The sequence below is a fragment of the Carassius auratus genome, unplaced genomic scaffold (genome assembly GCF_003368295.1).
Source record: "Carassius auratus strain Wakin unplaced genomic scaffold, ASM336829v1 scaf_tig00023468, whole genome shotgun sequence".
Taxonomy (NCBI): domain Eukaryota; kingdom Metazoa; phylum Chordata; class Actinopteri; order Cypriniformes; family Cyprinidae; genus Carassius; species Carassius auratus.
In genome coordinates, this window is record NW_020525271.1 from 16,350 (window position 1) to 35,398 (window position 19,049).

Consider the following 19,049-nt stretch of genomic DNA (forward strand, 5'->3'; position numbering starts at 1 on the left):
GACACAGATATGTTGCTTCTCTAATTTTACATGCAGAATAGCCGAAATCATAGCACAGCTATGGTCCTTATCTTCTGTGTAGCCTATTTGATTTTATCAGACGACGGCACGACTATGAATCAGTATTTTTGTGCAGATTAACATCTTGGAAGGGAGAGCTGGTTAGTCTTAATCAATGGGTCTCGTTTCAGTCATTCATAGTCATCCCGTTGTCTGACCACAAACAGTCAAATATATCAATGAAAACAGTTTCTAGAATCTAGCTGCATCAAAATACAGAATGAGGCAAACAAATGTAATAATAAATGCACTTTTTGCATGTTCAGAAGAAGTGAGCTGCCCTGTCTTGCGGAAAAACAAACAGGTTGTGTACTGTAAGTAGTAAATTTCTCAGTGCAAAGAAAGAGAAGTAATAAGAACGTGGTATTTCGTTTTTTTTTCTTCATGTGTCTAATAGACATAAACAAGTTCTTTATAAAACATATATTACCTATGAAACATGCCTGCTCTTCATTCTCTGCTAACTATTGTTTCACTAATAACAAAAAATGGATTACATAAAGCATCCATATTTGTCCAAGTTCATTTTCATTAGATTAAAAACTTGAAGGCCTGGTTTCACGAACGGCCCTTAGCTTAAGCCAGGGAATGAAAGCGAATAAAATACAATGAATAAGTTAATTTAATGAACCAGGATTCTAGAGATGTTCATTATGCTTTGAATGGTAATGGTAATATTGTAAACAATATTATACATTATATAAAATAAATTATATTAATATTGGGGTTTTAAACTGCCATAAAAAGGAAGTTATTAAAACAATGCAAATAATTTGTTTTTACCATAAAATAAGACATCACATTTTGTAACCATAATATGTAAGTATATAATAAGAAATATATAGCCTAATAAAGAAAATATAATAGACTAAGAATTATTTCCATATAGCACATATAAAAAGGTTTTTACAAACAACAACAATTGCTGTTAAAATGTTTTATTTTGGGAGTTTTCCCAGTAAAGGTGCAGTTAATTCTTAATGTTAGCCATTTCATTCAGTTTTGGTTTCCAAAAGAGTCACTCCAGCTGTCTTTAAGTAACATTTAAGTATCAGATGCTTTAATATTTGCCAGCTGTTAGATGTCACAAAAATATATATCTGGTCTTTTTTTTCCTGAGATTTGTACATGGAATGCAATCATCAAAAGTAGTAATAATGTACAATAAATTAAACAATAGAAAAATCCACATTGAACACAAAACAAGTACATACACCTATATACCTAACTGGCAAGTTTAAATGGGAAGTGTTAAATTCTGTGAGAGTCTGTAGCTATAGCATCTATTTAGTCATGAATTAATCATTCATTACACTTTACCAGCATAGTTCAACAAAAACATCCCATCAAGCTGACCTGTAAACAATGCAAGTGGACCATTCTTCAATTTAAACACACTACAGGAACCCTATGGAGAGGTGCTGATCTGTGGAGCAGCATATTGATTATTTAGAAAAATTATATTATGTGTGCGTGTGTGTGTGTATATATATATATATATATATATATATATATATATATATATATATATATATATATATATATAAATGAACTGGGTTTAAAATGAAATGTACAAATTCATGCTTTCACATTCAAGAATATTTTGTCCTGCAGTCAGTTGTTTTTCCGTGTGTTTTCCCTTGTTTTTCAATATGTGTGACAGTTTTATTGATCATGAGTATATTAATTTTACCTCCAAAATAATTCATTTAGTTTAATATTACTGTCTTCTTGTTTTAGCTTGTGATCCTGCCCAAACTATTAGGCATTGACAGATGAGTATGGTATAAAACATTGTCACAGTCAAGCACTGGTGAACTTTGAATAGCTTACCTTTAACTAGCAAGGTATCGTTTGATATCCCAGTAGTTTTATACTATACAATTTAAAACAATTAAGGATGGGATAAAATTGTATTGCTGCTAACAAAAACATCATTACAATTTACATTTTCGTGTGAACTATTACTTTTAAGTGTTCTTAGCACATTGTGTACCAAATTGGAACTCAAGGGCCCAATTTTACGCAATGACTGAACACAACAGATGACACACTGACAAAGCGAGAAAATGTTTAACATACGCATCAAACATTTTAGATGAACAGTGTGCTGCATGGGACATCTACCATGCATTCAAACGTTTTTGATTCATTGTACAACACCTTACATGTACAATATAAAATGATCCTTTCAAAAAGATGAGCACTGAAATTCTGGCACAGAGTTGCAGCAGGTTTTTGGAACCAGAGGAGGACGCGAGTGAGGATGAGATGATGGGATCTGATTAGTGTGTTTGAGCTGTTTATGGTGGGCTTAATGGAGTAATCCTTGGCACTTTGTTGTGATCCTCACTCGCCTCCAATAATTCTTCAGACGCTTCTGTGACCCCCTTCTCCTCTTGAGAGTGTCTTGAAGGGCCATCCCGTTTAAAACAGGTGTTACACACCAAATTTTAACCTGGGACTTTGACTCTACCTCCTGACTGGACATAGACATCAAGCTTATGAGATATCTGCCATGCCTACTACTCAGGGCTGAACAAACCAGATGTTGGCATCCTCTTGCCCCACGTCCTCCTCTTCTTCGTCCTCTTCCTCCTCCTCCTCCAAAGGCTCATGGGTCCTGAGGGCAAGCTCACGGAGAAAGTCAGGCTCATGAACAGAGTTCTGGGAGGTGGATTTGAGGCCGATCTTCTTCTTGGTGAGATGGAACTGGTCACGAATGAAGTTGTAAAAGTCATACTCATACTTCATCCTTTGGTAAAGCACCTGCAGGGCCTCTAAAGTGGGCATGTGCTTCTTTACTGTGCCTGTAAGGTTCCCCATCTTCCAAAATTCTGCAGAGAAGTCAGATTTACAAAGCTATGAGCCACAGAAAAAGCTATGGTGTGCAATCCAAGACAGCTAAAAATGCTTCACTTATATTTGTTTTAAAGTTGGTGTGCAAAATGAGTTTACAAAATATTTCCAGAAAGAGTGTTTAAATTATGTTTCTTTATCCGAATCTCTGCATGCTCATTCATTTGTTTTCATGTTTGCATTCACATTTATTTATTTCCTTTATTTTCCCACAAGATTTCAAAGTAATTGACTAAAACACACCTGGACTCTTGTAGATGTTTAGGACATCACTGAAGTAGTGAGGTAGGAGTCTCTCCAGAAGGAGCAACACGTCCTCCAACTCTTCCAGAATTCCCACCAGTAGGAAGTTCTCTATAACGTTTTGTTTGGCCCTCTCCACAGCCCAAACACCTGGCTCCCTGCGGCAGACCAAAAGAAACAGCCAATTATTTGACAAGAAAACATACAAAGATTTCAGCTTGCTTAACTGAAAAGATTTTTAAAAACATTTATTAGTGAGAACAGCACAAGATCTTAAAGGAAAAGTCTTCTGCCATACTTTACTCAACCACATTCATTTTTCCAATTCATTTTTAATGTACTGCTGACAATAAATAAAATGGTAGGTCAAAGGAACCAAAACTGCTTGGCTAACAAATTTAATTTCAAAGTTCCTTTTAACCATTTTTTTTGGGAACCTAAATATTCTTCAAAATATCCTTGTCTTAATATATTTTGAAGAAAATCATACAGGTTTAGAATGACTTGAGAGTGAGTAAACAGTGACAATTTCGATTCTTTTGGAAGAACTATCCCTTTAGGCTTGTGAAAGTGCAGGACTGGAAGAAAATCGGCATGCTTTTCTGTTTAACTCTATAAATAAACAATAGAATACAGTAACAATAAGCATGTGTACAAGTTCAGTGAACACCATTAAAAAAAGAGTGATTGTTTTTGGTTTGAAAGCATTTCAGCCATCATCAACATTAATGCCCAAAGAGTGATGGGTCATAATTACCTGCACTGAGGGTGTTGTCCACAAAAGTATGGAACGATGTAGAAGAGACGCGGGTTAGAGCACTCTGGGTAGTTCTCCATGATGCAAACATTAATGTCCTGCAGTGGAGAAAAGGGGAAATGAGTCAGACAGACAGATCCTACTGCCAAAACGAAAGCAGCACAAAGAACACATTTAATCAAAATCATAGACACACTCATTTTCAATGGATTATATGCTTTAATATTGTATAACTGTACCTCCAATCTCTTCAAGTGAACACATGGGGGCACCACTTACACAAGCAGTGAACCACAGTCTTTAGAAAGTCATTATGGTTATCTCTTATAAAGGCTTCCAAAACATGGACTAGGGAACTGATGCATTAACAGAAACAATGTTTTAGCACTTTATCTGATACAAAAGCTTTAATTAAGTCAATCCACCCACACTTAAAATACACAACAGGGGAGGCCTACAAAGACTACAATCCATTAAGTCCACAGAGAAAAACATGAATAAGAATAAAAAATATTATTTGTTTCTTAAAAACAATGCAGCCAACAATGCTAATGATCCTTGTTGATAATTAAAAGAACAGATTACATGCTGCAAACAACATGGTCAACACTTCTTGGAAAAGAGGGCAATTTGTCAAGTTAACAGCCTTGTCTTTAACTTGTTCACAAAAGAGGTTAGGTATAGAGCAAATATCCACGAGGCTCTAGACTCCACGCACTTCTTCCCTTTCATGAGCCCCAGGTGGGTGCCTCAGAGCTGGAGGGAATCACGTGCAAGCTGTGGGTCTTGAAGAAAAGAGCGGTCATGCTGGCAGGTAGAAAAACATAGTCCGAGTTATTTCAGCATTAATCTTTCATAGTAGAATGCCCTTAACACATGACGGGTATCAGCTGATATGTGAGCATTATTTCTCTGCCTTTTATTAAGCCCTAATTCAGGAAATGAAAAGGTCCACTAAAGTTGTTACCACACATTTGCTGCTTTTCAATACAACAACTCAAAGAGTTTAGAAATCAACTTGGATAATTAAGATTTCTGATGGTTTCTCCAGTTTTGACGTCCTTTTGAGACTGAAATGGTGGGTGGTTTATACAATTCAACTTCAGACCTGATCATGTTGGGAATTTTGCTCATTTTAAGCTTGTTTTATATTTTGAGATTTTTTGAACATAAGTCAACTGCCATTTTTTTTTTTTTACTGTTTCCTTCCCAAATTCTCTACGGTCACTTTCTAAAATAATTCCTCTGCGTTCCAAATGTTTGAATGCTTTATTTTTCTTATTAAAACCATTTAAACTGTGGGCTTAATGTGGTCACATATTAAAAGACATTTCACCCATAAAAGAAAAAAACCATTATGAAAAGGTTTTGGCATTTTGGACATTATGTTTTAAGTGTTCAACTAATATCAACTAAAATAATTCAAAACATAATTCAAAAATGTTGAAATATGGATATTTTTCTTTAAAAAAAAAAATGCATGGATCTGCTACAGGAAGCCTTCATTCACCCCTGGAGCTGTGTGAGGTATGTTTTATTATGAATGCACGCACATTATTTCACGTCTTCTTGACTGTTGACAAAAATCATCTGCTTACCCCCATTGTAAGGCTTGGAGGGGGCAGGACAATTTTTAATATAACTCAGATTGGAAGTCATATAAACCTAGGATGCCTCGAGGGCGAGTACATCACAGGCTAATTTAAATTTTGGGGTAAACTAACCCTTAAATTGTGGTTGTGAACTAGAGCAAAGAGAGTAGATTGCTGTGTTAAACCTGCTTTCGCTGTCCTATGAATGTGTTCATTTGTTGACAATATCAAACTAATGCATTGGCGATTCCTTCAAAGCAGTGGAGCTCCAGGAGGGCCAGTTCCTTTAACAATACTCACTCTGTGTGTATCTGAATAGAGCCGAAAAGCCAAGAGCGCATCAATGTCCTTTCATCCGCATCCCCACTCCGCCCCAACAGAGACACATACAAACTCTGACGGATATGCACTTTGAATGCACACAAGCCATTGCTGAAACACAAACAGGTTATGTTCCATTTGGGTTTCCGCTGACTTTTGGGAATACAAAAAGGGAAAGGATTGAAGTACAGAAAGCCAGATGGCCAAAAAGGGCAAATGTCTGCAGAGAACAAAAGGAACAGAAATGTCATCCTCTAACAGATCACCAATTACATAGCAACTTAGAGAACAACCTACTCAAATCCCTGAAGAGATAATGATGCCTTAAAGCTGTGGCAGACTTTTAACCCAATAATTACAAGAAAAATTCAATGAAGATGAAGATACTGTTTGGTGGAAGTGGAGAAAAGAGGAGAGTATAAAAAGAAAGTCAGTCTGTGTGTGTATATATATGAAATTACTTATAAAGTTACAGCAAATGGTTAGTGTGCTTCTGGCTGACGTCCCGAGCAGTAAAAGCGGGCAATCTTTCACACACAGTCCTCTTTCTCTCTCTAAGAGGACCCACTTCAGCTCAGGTGACACACTTATTTTGCCTTGTGTTCTTTATTCAGTCCCAAGGTGGCCATTTCACTAAGCACCTAGGAACACAGTCATCGCAATTTACCCCTAAACTACCTCCAGATGGATGTCACCAAGCAACATGCTCTTTTCCTGATGTGAAACAAAGCATTTTTGTGTATTCTGTCTAGAAAAAGCTACAAAAAGAAAAATGCGAACAATAAATAATGGGTATTTTATATATTTTTTGACTGACCACTATTTGAGCAAAGCAGAAGTGAGATGAGACATTTGGAGACCAGATTAAATGATAGAATACAACAGGAGACAAGAAGTCAGTCAGCCACAGAACTGAGAACCTGGATGAGTTCCACTAATAGGGGCAATTTCCTGCGCGCACACACACACACACTCACACGGTATGGCTTTAAAGTCATTATTAAACATGGGCAGTACAGTCTTACAGCTTTGAAGGTCTGCCAGCATACCTCACACAAAAAGCGGGTGCAAGGACACATCAGACTGATCTAAAGTGACCGTAAAGACAATTATAATGTTGCAAAAGATTTCCATTTCTATACATGCTGCTCTTTTGAACTTTCTATTCTTCAAAGAATCCTGAATACAATTTCCCCATGGTTCCCACAAAACTATTAGGCAGCACAACTGTTTTCAACAATGAAGATAATAAGAAATGTTTCTTGAGCACCAAATGAGAAAATTAGAAAGATTTCTGTGGGATCATGTGACTGTAGTTATGGCTGCTGAAAATTCATATTTACCATAGTAGGAATAAATTACATTTTAAAATACACACAAAATATTTTTAAATTTGAATAATATTTAAAAATATTGCTGCTTTTACTGCAATTTTGATTAAATAAATGCAGCCTTTGTAATTAATAAATGTAGCATTAAAGGCTTATTTTGAAAAGTAGTGTTCATTTGCATTTTAAGCAGAAGGCCTGAAATATAAAGGTTTTTAAGATCATGATATCAAATGTATTCAAATGTGTCAAATTTCTATAAAGGTGCATCTCAAAAAAATTTGAATATCATGTAAAAGTTCTTTATTTATTTTTTATTTAATAATAATAATAAAAAAATCTAGATTCATTGCACACAAAATAAAATATTTCAAGTTTTTTGTTTTAAATCTGATGGTTATGACTTACAGCTTAGGAATTTTTTTTAAATATATTTTCACAAAGATCAATCAAAATAAGATTAACAAAACAGAAAGGTTCAAGATCTCCAAAGCAGGTCTAATTATGCACTCAATACTTGGTTGGGACCCCTTTTCCATGAATTACTGCTTCAATGTGGTGTGGGGCATGGAGGCGATCAGCTTGTGGTACTGCTGAGGCGTTATTGAAGCCCAGGTTGCTTTGATAGCGGCCTTCAGCTCCTCTGTATTGTTTGTCAGATGTTACTTATCTTCCTCTTCACAATACCTCACAAATTCTCTGTGAGGTTCAAGTCAGGCATGTTGGCTGACCAATCAAGCACAGTAATATCATGGTCAAGAAAAAAAACTTGCAAGTGGTATTGGCACAGAACCTGGTAGATGGCTGCATTAACTTTGGACTTGATAAAACACAATGGAACAACACCAGCGGACGTCATGGCACACAAATCATCACTGACTTCATAAACTTCACAATGGTCTTCAAGCAGCTTGGTTTCTTTACCTTTCCAGTCTTCCTCCAGACCCCAGACCTTGCTTTCCAAATGAAATGCTAAATTGACTTTCATCTGAAAAGAGGACTTTGGACCACTGAGCAACAGTCCAGGTATTTTTTTCCTTACCCCAGGTAAAATGCTTCTGATGTTCTTTCTGGTTCAGGAGTGGCTTGGTTCTAGGAATGTGACAGCTGTAGCCCTTTTCTTGAATACGTCTGAGTGTGGTAACTCTTGATGCGCTGACTCTGGCTTCAGTCCACTCCTTGTGAAGCTCTCCCAAGTTCTTGAATCTGCTTTTCCTGACAATCTTCCCAAGGCTGTGGTCATCCCTGTTGATTGTGCACCTTTTCCTACCACACTTTTTCCTTCCAGTCAACTTTCTATGAATATATTTTGATACAGCACTCTGTGAACAGCCAGTCCTTTCAGTAATAACTTCTGTAGCTTACCCTCCCTGTGGAACAAAAGCCAGAATAAATGCCGTAAAGGTTGTGTCGCAGTGATCTTTTACCAGATGTTTTGAAGGCAGATCAGCTTTTGCGACAAAAGGAAATATGTGCAAACTGTAATGAATCAGAGACCAGTCACCTTCTCACTTTCCGTGCTGAAGCTGAGATCATTCACCAGCTTAAGTGAAAGTTAATGTGCCTAGAATTTTTGACTCATACATTACACGTCATATTTTGATGTCACGTGTCTTTACGAGACCTTTACAGGTTGTGTGTGAATGCACACACATATTCCGGGTAATCACTGGCAGTTTGAAAGAGGCAAAATCTAGCGACCCGGGAACATTTGCCAGGACACATTACCCGTGTATTTTCCGGAATGGCATTGTGAAAGGGGCTTTATACACACAAACACACTTCAGGAATTGAAAGGAAACCAGCTTGTAAAATTTCAGGTCACACCAGTTGAGAAAGTGCCCCTCACCACAAACATGGACATTCTCTAATGCTCTAACTAACACTTTCAAAAACTCCCTTCACAGGCTTCAAATTAATAGGATGACTTTGCAGTATCCAGTTATTCTACAGCTTTAAGAATATGTGTGGGTGTGCACATCCATGCAGATTGTGGGGAATTCCTACATCACAGATTATAATAATTCAATTCAAATGGAAAGATCAAAAATTAAGCTTCAGTAGCATACCATTCTGAAGGCTCAGGTCTGACAAGGGGCCCAGCTATTACAGACATATAATCAAGCAAACAGATGTGTTTAGAATGAGACAGATCACAAGACACACTAATCCTAAACTACAGAAATCAAAGATGTGGTTAACCAGGCCTCCAGGAGGAGAGGGGATCTTAAGAGGAGGTTGCGTTCTATATGGTGACGTTCTAATTATAATTACTGTAGTCTCTCATTAACTAAGATAAGTTCAATTCCCACTGAAATAAAACTGCTACTGTATGTTATTTTGGCCTGTGTCATGTGTGTTCCTTTAAGAATACAAATCATTTTCAGCAGCATCACTCCAGTCTCAAGTGCCTCATGATACTTCAGAAATCATTCTAATATGATGTTTTGCTGTTTGAGAAACATTTCTTGTTATTATAAAGTTTTGATCAGTTGTGAATAAGTTGTGCTGCTTAATTTTTTGTTAAAAAATTAAAATGTTAGTTTTTTTTAGAAATGTTATTCCTGGATCAATTGATGACTTTAAAAGTAAAAAGTAAAAAGTAAAATTACAAATGTATTTTCAAATGTAATCACTTTTTAAATGAACCAATTTTACGCATTCTGGTTCAATGAAAGTATACGTCTTTCAAAAAATTTAGCTGACCTCAAATTTAAAAAATAGTATATACATAAATACCACAGACTGTATAAAAACATGGACGTAGTGTCCGTGACGTCACTCGTAGACTCCTGAAGAGAGTCTTTGAAGCCTAAAATGTGCAGAGCAAGCCGTCACCATCTTGGCAGCACGTCACCGCGCGAATCGAAAAATGTTGCTGAAGCCACGCCCACCTAACGCGACGGCTGTGACAGCAGTGGCAATTCACCTATCACTCAAGTGGCCACGCCCTTAATTATGCAGAACTTTAAGGCTTAATATAATTTAAACGGATGAGTTATACAATAATTCACCCCCCTCACAGTTGTCATGAAGGGCAAAATTAGCTATATAGACCAAAATAATTTTTTGCACCAGGCTGAAAACATGTTTTTTTCTGCTGTAAAGTTGGGCATTTTAACATGGGAAGTCTATGGGATTGACTCTCTTTTGCTGCCAGCCTCAAGCGGCCAGTCGATGAATTGAAATGAAATGTGTGTATATATATATATATATATATATATATATATATATATATATATATATATATATATATATATATATATATATATATACTAATGATTGGCCGTCAATAGAGAAAGTTGACAAGATGCTATAGTCACACCATCTGCCAGCAGGGCACGTTCACTAACCTAACCTTGACCCCCTTCTAGAAATATTCATAAATCTGGCCTTTTTAAAGGGGTCATTGGATACCCATTTTCCACAAATTGATATGATTTTTCTGGGTCTTAATGAAAAATCTGAAACATAGTTTGGTTAAAATTTCTCAATGGTAGTGTTAAAAACAGTTCTTTTCAAAGCATGCAGTTTTGTAACATTTTCCTTTGAATGCAAATGAGCTTTGCTCTCTCTTGATCCTCCTCTCTGAGCAACCGTTTACTTTAGCCGCATTCATTGTGAAAATTGCTAATTAGTACATTATTAGGATAGTAAAAAATTAAAAATTAAAAAAAACTTACTCTCACTTCATCTGTTGGTGAAGCTGGATCACGAATGATTCACATGAACATATACACACATTTAGGTACATCAGGGGCACATTCCCTTCAAAAACAAATGTAATCCACTGCGTCTTCAGCGGCTCAGATGTTAGGAGTAAATGACTACTGCTATAATCATCAAACAACAGAACACATCAGTCACTTAAGGCCCCGATATGCTTCAAATTAAATAGAACTACAAACTGATATGACATCATTTCAAACAAAATCAGGGTCGAAATGAAGTTCGTCTTGGCAGTTCGAATACGCGCACCAAAGTGATCTTTCTGGTGCGAAATTATTTGCTCAAAAATAGCAAAAAATGTATATTTAATTTCGGTGTTCTGCCGAATAAGTAAAAAGTCTGAACAATGACGAACAGGATCAAATACATGCACTCACAAATGCAGCAAACATGTCGGCAGTGTGAAAGTATTTAAAACTATCAAAGAAAGACACAGAACTCATTTACAAGCACGAAGCACTGAAAGGCAAGAAACTTTTTAGTGCTGCATCATGTCTCTGATGAGAAGAAGAGGTGGCTGATGCTGATGGTTAGGCTACTATATGATGATTGAAATGAAATTGCACAATTATTTCAAACGATTAGTAAATAAACTGCAGAATGTTATATTTTCAAATGCATGCAGGAATTCCATGTATTCTGACAGCACTTCAGGAGCTCGCGGCATCATGGTTCAAAGTCCAAAGTGTGAGTCTGTGCTAAACTTGACTCGTCAACTCTCTCAGGAACGTTTTTGTGAATTTTTAAAAGGCATGTGACAATGTGATATGTGCGACAAACATCTTCACAAATTCCTAATGAGAATCATGGTAGCACTTTATTTTACAGTCCTGTTCCTCATGTACATACTATGTACTTATTACAGTAATTACAATAACTATGTAATAACTAGGTACTAACCCTGAACCTACCCCTAAACCTAACCCTACCCCATGTAGTTACCTTGTATTACCAGAACTTTCTTAGATAAATACACTGTAAGTACACTATAAGTACATGCTAGTAGACGTACTGTAAAATAAAGTGCAACCAGAATCATTTATAAATCTGCATGCTGTTGTCAACAAAAGAAGCACTCAGATCTTCTTGTGGGTTTCTGTCAAGATTAAAGTCAAGAAAAAGCAACAACTCCATCAACATAAAAAAATTATAGTACTGTAATCTTACTGTTATTCTGTAAAATAAAATAAAGACAATAATAATGATAATGATAATTACCCTACAACAGCTCTATTAATACATTGATTATAACATTCACACATAGTGTTCAAATTGGGATCCGTAATATTTTCTAATGTTTTAAAAGAGTCTCTTCTGCTCAGCAAGGCTACTTTTATTTGTACAGCAAAAAATACATGCCTGATTCAAGTCTCAAAAATGGCCCAAAATATTATTTTACTAACTTATTAATTTAAAGTTAATTGCACTTTGTTGGTATAATGTAATAATAATAATTAATTAATAATTTAATTTAATAATAATTTAATTTAATTATTATTAATTATTATTTTGGCATAATGTCTGCTTGAATTAAAAAAAAATGTTAAGTGTTAAGTGTATTTTTTTAAATTGTTGTTTTGTAATATTTAGTTATAATTTGAAAAGCACGACTAGACAGTAAAAAGCACATTTTGGCAATTTAATTAATGCAATGTTGAAAAAAATAGCAAAATAGGCCATCACAGGGAAAAAAATTTAAAAACAGTGTACGGTATTCGGCCTCCGGCCCAGTGTTTAATTTTGTTCGGCTTCGGCCAAAATGTATTAGTTCAGTGCATCCCTAACAGCCACACCTGTACGATTGCTCATGGAGAGACTTTAAAGATTCACAGAAAACATTTAATTCCTAGAAAGAAATTGCAACGAAGCTTGATGTCGACGAAAAGCAAGTACCAAATAAATGTGTTTCAGATCAATGTTACACCATACTGCTGCTGCTATTGTTGTTCTTTCAATAAGTGAATTTAAAGGGTAAAATTAATGAAATGCCAAACGAATATACAATAATAAACCTTTGTTTTTATCAAAAGTAAATCATGACACCACATAAAATATAAAAGGTGTAACAATTTATCCAGTTTAATAAAATAAATTAACACTAATAAACTAAAAGTAACAAACTGACTCCCAATATTTTTTTTCACATCATGCTGAAGTTTCATACAATGAGCCATTCACACTTCCAATACAGGACTGATTATGAAAATAGAATGGTTCTTTTGAATTACAAAACATGATACTGGACTCTGAACTGCTGCTAATCATTATTCTTTTGTCTATAATGTCTCACACCTAGATTGCCTACACTTCATTATTTCATCGTTGTTGTGTCATTCTTGTCTACATCTGCTCTGGCGGTAAAACAATCTCGGACTGATGACAGCTTACTCAGGGCGGGTCTAAGGTAAGACGCCAGTCCAGTCTGTGCTGAAACGCTACTGTCAATCAAACTATTGTGGGAGGGGCCTGTCTGTGTGACCTCACATACAGTAGACAGGCATCTGAGAATGGCTTGATTTGAGAAAGGGGTAAAGATTTTAGCAGATTACATAAAAACACTGAGTGGATTTTTATCATTTAGGGTGGTTGTGTGAACACACTGCCAACACACATTTCAGCTCAAACAACTTGCATGTAGTATCACGTATGATCCCTTTAAACAAAGCAAAGGATGAGTTAACAAAGAAAGTGACCTGGACTGAATTAACTAGTAACTTGAAGAAAAAAAGTCCCGGTTAATGTTCCAGATTAATACGTCTGGGAAACTAGCCATTTATGTTTTATGAATACCAGATATAAGCCATAATTCTGTCACAATCCTTAGTCGACTGATGTAGTTCTTCCAGCAGTGCCAAGTTTTTGTGTAATTGTCTTGACTTTCAGCATCCATGATGTTTTTCCCCCAAATCCAAATCAGAGCGCTTAGCAGTGCAATTGACTTGACTGAATAAAAAGCAAGCATGGCTAATCAATTCCTGAGCATTCTGTTCACATTGTCTGAGCTAATTTCCAAACATAAAACCAGACTCTTGCACAATCTCTCTCAAACACTTGTTGTGCAATAAATTAATTCTCAACAGGAAATACAGTTCCAAAGTCAAGTCACTTAATGGTCACTCTGCTATTTGCTATGTAAACTTGTATGTACAGCTCATATATGTTTGAATAGGCAAAATTACTAGTCTGTTTTCTAAAAAAAAAGGAGGAGGAGGGATTTAAAAACTGCCACTGACCAGATATCTCTCGTCATCTTTCATCTGGGGTGTGCGGATCAAGTGATTCTGCTCTCCTCTCCAGTCCCCAAAACGACGAAAAAAGTAATTGGAGAGGAAACGGTTAATGGGATCCCTGATGATGTTTATGTAGACAGGCTGTTCTATCCTAAATCTGAGAAAGAAAGAGACAAACAGTATGAGCACCGAATTGTTCACCAATGTTTGGCTTTGTTTTTATCTTCGATTAATCAGATAAACTTCAGACTAATATTCATGATTTGCTTACCTTGTGAAATTGAGAAAGTGAACATGTCTGGTGTACAGAAAAGGCTGCGGAATAGTGCTAATATTTCTCATCAAATCCACCTGGCAAAAAATCAACACAAATCTGATTACTCAGATAAATCAAAGCACATATTGTCTCACTAGCCTGCGTTTACTGTGGTTTTGATTAAATAAAACAGATCAAAATGCATGTTACACAACCATTCATGACAATCTCTTTATTCAACGCTTACATTTTTACAAAACAAACAGCAATGGGGTTCAACAACTTACAATAACAGAACACCAATTCAATAAGTTATATCTGGTAGTAATAAAAAAATATTTTTTTTACCAAAAATAATTGAACCACCAGAAGTATACTGTATGCTACATGAAAAGTACTTACTACATAAATTATTCCTGTCAAACAAATAAATAAAACACTCGTAAATTGAGACATAACTAGACACAACTAATTAAAACTACAGTTCCAACAGTTTTTGTAAAGCAAAACCACATCATATGTTTGCTACACTTTCTTCAGTTGCTATAAAACAATAATTCTTCAGAAACAGGGGTGGATCCATTTCAAAAAATAAACCAGAAATGCAAAAAACACTCCAAACAGACCTCATCTGTCCAAGTTTTCAGAATCACACTCACCAAGAAAACATTCCTCACTTGGATAGTGCATGGTGCAGTGGAAAGTTATTAGGTCATCTGATGAGGCTGATTTTTTCTTAACCTTAATGTTTCCTAATGAGGGCCAGCTGGGGCCCCAGTCAGCTCTGATAGAGCCCGTGTGTCCCTAAATGCATGTTACGGTCTCCAAAAACAGATACACACACAGGCATAAGGAGAACTTAACCAATTCCTATAACGGTCGCCATATGAAGAACGGGATGGCCGTAATGTTGGTCTGATGTGCCAGGATTCGTGTGTGTAAGAGCGCAGCTTCCTGTAGCGCTCAACAATAGGTTCCAGAAGTTTCCAATTTGGGAAAGACCACCCTCAGAGTTCAGATTTCATACCAAAACCTAAACATCTTCATGTTCCTTGACCCACATCAAACTGTTAAAAACACTGTTAACAAGGGCTCTGCTCAAGCTTCAATCCTTGTATCAAATGCTGCATCAAAGTCAAAACATAAAGTCTGTTACAACCTGAGCTGAGTGACATCATTTTAATTGAGAAAATGTCCTGTTCCATAAACGGTTATATGGGAACACAGATGGCCATACAATGTACTAAGTAATGATAAAAGAGGTGATGGTTGAATCACATCATAAGTAACACCTCAGGTTGGGTAAACAGTAAGTGGTTTGGTGCATTGAGGCTAATGCAATGACTGAAATGACTGAAAGTAACACTAAAGACTAACGAATCATATGGACCACTTTTAATGATGGTCCCTATTTTATTGTAACAGCAGAATCTTCAGAACTTTTCCATTTGAGCTCCATCAGGGAAAGCCATACAGGTTGCAACAAAATGAGGGTGAATAAATTACATTAATTGGCAATTGACAGACTTTCATTTTTGTGTAATCTATCAGTTTAATAACAAAACCTTGTTCTACACAATCACATAACAATGTGAAGATTCTGAATGTAGAGGAGGTTCATTTGTTCTCGTCTTGTTGAAAGGTCGGTTAAAAACAGACTGAACATTCCCTCTATACACACAAATAAACTTTCTTCTCTAAATGAGAGTTTTATGACCCTTATCCTGCAGTGAAATTTGCATTTGTTTAGGAGACTGTGCAGATGCTCCAAGGCCACAAATAGGTAATCAGTCACAATCACAGCCGTCAAACAGACAAAAAACAAATACTGGAAATGCACTTAACGCGCACAAGGAAACTTATGCTTATTATGGACAAAGCCTATGGGATCATTTTCCAAGCATGGTCAATGGTTTATTAGATGATTAAACTTGACGTCTGTATCAATAATCCAATCAAAACAAGATATTAAATACTTGTTTATTAAGTAATTTAATCCGTTTATTACAAAAAACTTCCATCAGTCAAACATTTTTACTGGAGAAATTAATTCTAAAGATTGAGAACTCTATTTTAGCTCAAAGTTAAAACATTTATTTTTGATGGATTTGCTTATTTCAAACATTCTGCTTTTTTGCTTTGCAGGACATTAACTGATGACCTGGAGTCTTGTGGATTATTGTGATGCATTTATCAGCTGTTTGGATTCTTAAGGTCAAAGCATTCACTGTAGGGTGAACATGTTCGCCGTTTATACGGGACACGTCAGAGCCAGGGTTTTAATAATGCCTAAAATATCAGGTTTTGGTTATTTGCACTGTGCAGGTTGATTGTTGTGTAACATTCATGAGAGCTATAAAGAGCAGAGCAGACGGCTCCTTATGCTTTCGAATTGCTTTCACATGTTTGTTTGTGGTTTGACTTGAAGCATTGTGGCGCACTTTGTTTTTTGGGGGGATTTGTGCGTAGCGACGCTTCAAGTCAATTGAACGAACACAACACCTGCGCATATTTGGATCGATTTGATTGTTCCCTCTAGATCTCACCTTCTCACACGCAGCCCCACGATTGGTCGATTATATACAATACCTGCATGTTATTGGTCAAACTGCTCTGGATGTTTTAGGCATTATTAAAATCCTGGCCAGGACGTGTCCCGTATGAACGGCGCATATGGTCACCCTAATTCACTGCAGAGATCCATTTTTCAAAATACCTTCATTAGTGTTCACAAGGTTTGGAATGACAGAGAACATACTAAAAATACATTACACTTTTTTTGGCTGTTGTCCACTCACGCTCTATCTGTCTGGACCACACACCAGTTAGTTTTTCTGATGGCAATGAACCCTGTATGTGTTCAGAGCTTACCACTGTAAACACACACATTTAATATTAGCTTTGAGTATTTACTGTACATCTAACCAGTTTACTCTCTGAAACCTATGAATAATCACTCACAAAATCATTTTATCGCAAAAAGGTCCCATAATATCCAGACAGAATTATGAGTGTACTCCGGGGGATAATAAGACAGATTTTTCCAGTTCAAAACGTTCTTCATTTTCACGTTAGTCACTTATTTCCTCTCTCCCGATCCAAACAAACATATATGAGTGTTATTTAATCAGCATATTTATTTTAACTTTTCATAGGTTGATTTTAGCGGTGTGGGAGATGTGACGCTTTGACTCAACTCAAAAGGGATGACAGAATGTTTTCGTTTCCTCTCCGCAAGGGAAGAAAGTGTGTATTTTTCTCCACAATGAGTGCCATTCGGATGAATTTCATTGCCAACTGCATTCAGCAAGCATTTCCCTTGGCAAACACCTTTATTTAATTCACATCAGTTTTCATCATAGTAATATGCCTTTTATTTTGCTATACTTTTAGCTTGCTAAACAATTTCTCGGAAGCATTAGTTGCCTCATACACACACACACTGACCTGCTCATGCTTTGTGAGTCTTGTTTTGTTATGGATGTCAGAGGAAACCAGGTTAAACTGATGCTTTTCTGCCAGAATCCTCAGCAGCAGGACGACCGTTCGACTTCCACACTTGCCAACCCTGTTGTAGATCACCTGACTTGGGAATGGCAGCTCCTAGACACACAGACATAGAAATACATGGGTATTAGGAAGAATAAAATAATAAACATAAAATAATCAATAAATCTAACAATATTGAATGTCTGGCAGTTCTAAATGACAAACATTTTTATATTGTGTTCAATTACTGTTGGGTGCTAGGTGATGGCAAAAGTTATCTAAATAAATTAGTGTCACATGGACTATTTTAATGATGTCCTTACTAACCTTCTGGACCTTGATCGTGGTAGTACCCTTGCTGCAGATTAAATCAAAAATATCTTCTAATTGTTTTTGTGAAAGTGAACGAAGGTCTTACGGTTTACTACGACATGAGGGGAGTAATAATGTAGTTTTTGGGTGAACTATCCCTTTAAATGTCCTACTCAATGACACAATGGTGATATTGTAGCTCAGGTGTGGAACTAAAGCTTCCAGTTTCCAGCTCGCTAAGATCTTTATTCCTACTCCACACAACCTTAAGAATAATTTTTAAGAGAGAGTGGAGGAAATTAGTAAATTCCTGGATGAAGATCTAGTGTGGAGGGAAGAATGAAATTCCCTGTAGGCCAGCATCCCAGACGAAATTGGGGTTTGAAGTCCTTCTTTGTGTGTGTGTGTGTGTGTGTGTGTGTGTGTGTGTGTATGAGACATTTTGTGTTTATGTTTGAATGTGTGATAAGGTTTTTAACTTGACTACAGCAGTCACCCTTACTTCATTCAGGTCTGTAAACACTAGCTAAACAAGACCCCCTCATGCCTTTCATTATTTGTTCTCTCTCAGTATTACACTCATAGTGTGATACAGCATTCTTCCAAAACAACAAATACGGTTCAAGTTCACAGAGAATGCTCTCTTTTCACCTCATGTGCGCGCCACACACACACACACACACACACACACACACACATAAGAGCCTTGTGTGAGTCCAGCTGCCTTGCTAATTCTCCCCATCACATTTTCCTTAATTCAATCTCCATTTCCCTCCTTCTCTGGTCATTTCTACATAACATCTCTTAGCTCTACATAACATTGATCTATCTCAAATAAATGGCGCGCTTCTCAACTTTCAATTCATCAAAATT

The 19,049-nt window shown here is 36.4% G+C and overlaps 1 protein-coding gene across 1 annotated transcript; it reads right to left on the reverse strand.

Annotated features, from left to right (window-relative positions):
- Window positions 1-1,618: 1,618 nt before the first annotated feature.
- On the reverse strand, window positions 1,619-18,001 carry LOC113077884 (uronyl 2-sulfotransferase-like). Its single transcript, XM_026250149.1, has 6 exons — window positions 17,823-18,001; window positions 14,391-14,470; window positions 14,123-14,276; window positions 3,920-4,017; window positions 3,163-3,320; window positions 1,619-2,897 (listed from the first exon to the last, which is right to left on the reverse strand). Exons 2-6 carry the CDS (start codon window positions 14,459-14,461, stop codon window positions 2,590-2,592), a joined length of 789 nt encoding a protein of 262 aa, XP_026105934.1. The 5' UTR covers window positions 14,462-14,470; window positions 17,823-18,001; the 3' UTR covers window positions 1,619-2,589.
- Window positions 18,002-19,049: the final 1,048 nt, after the last annotated feature.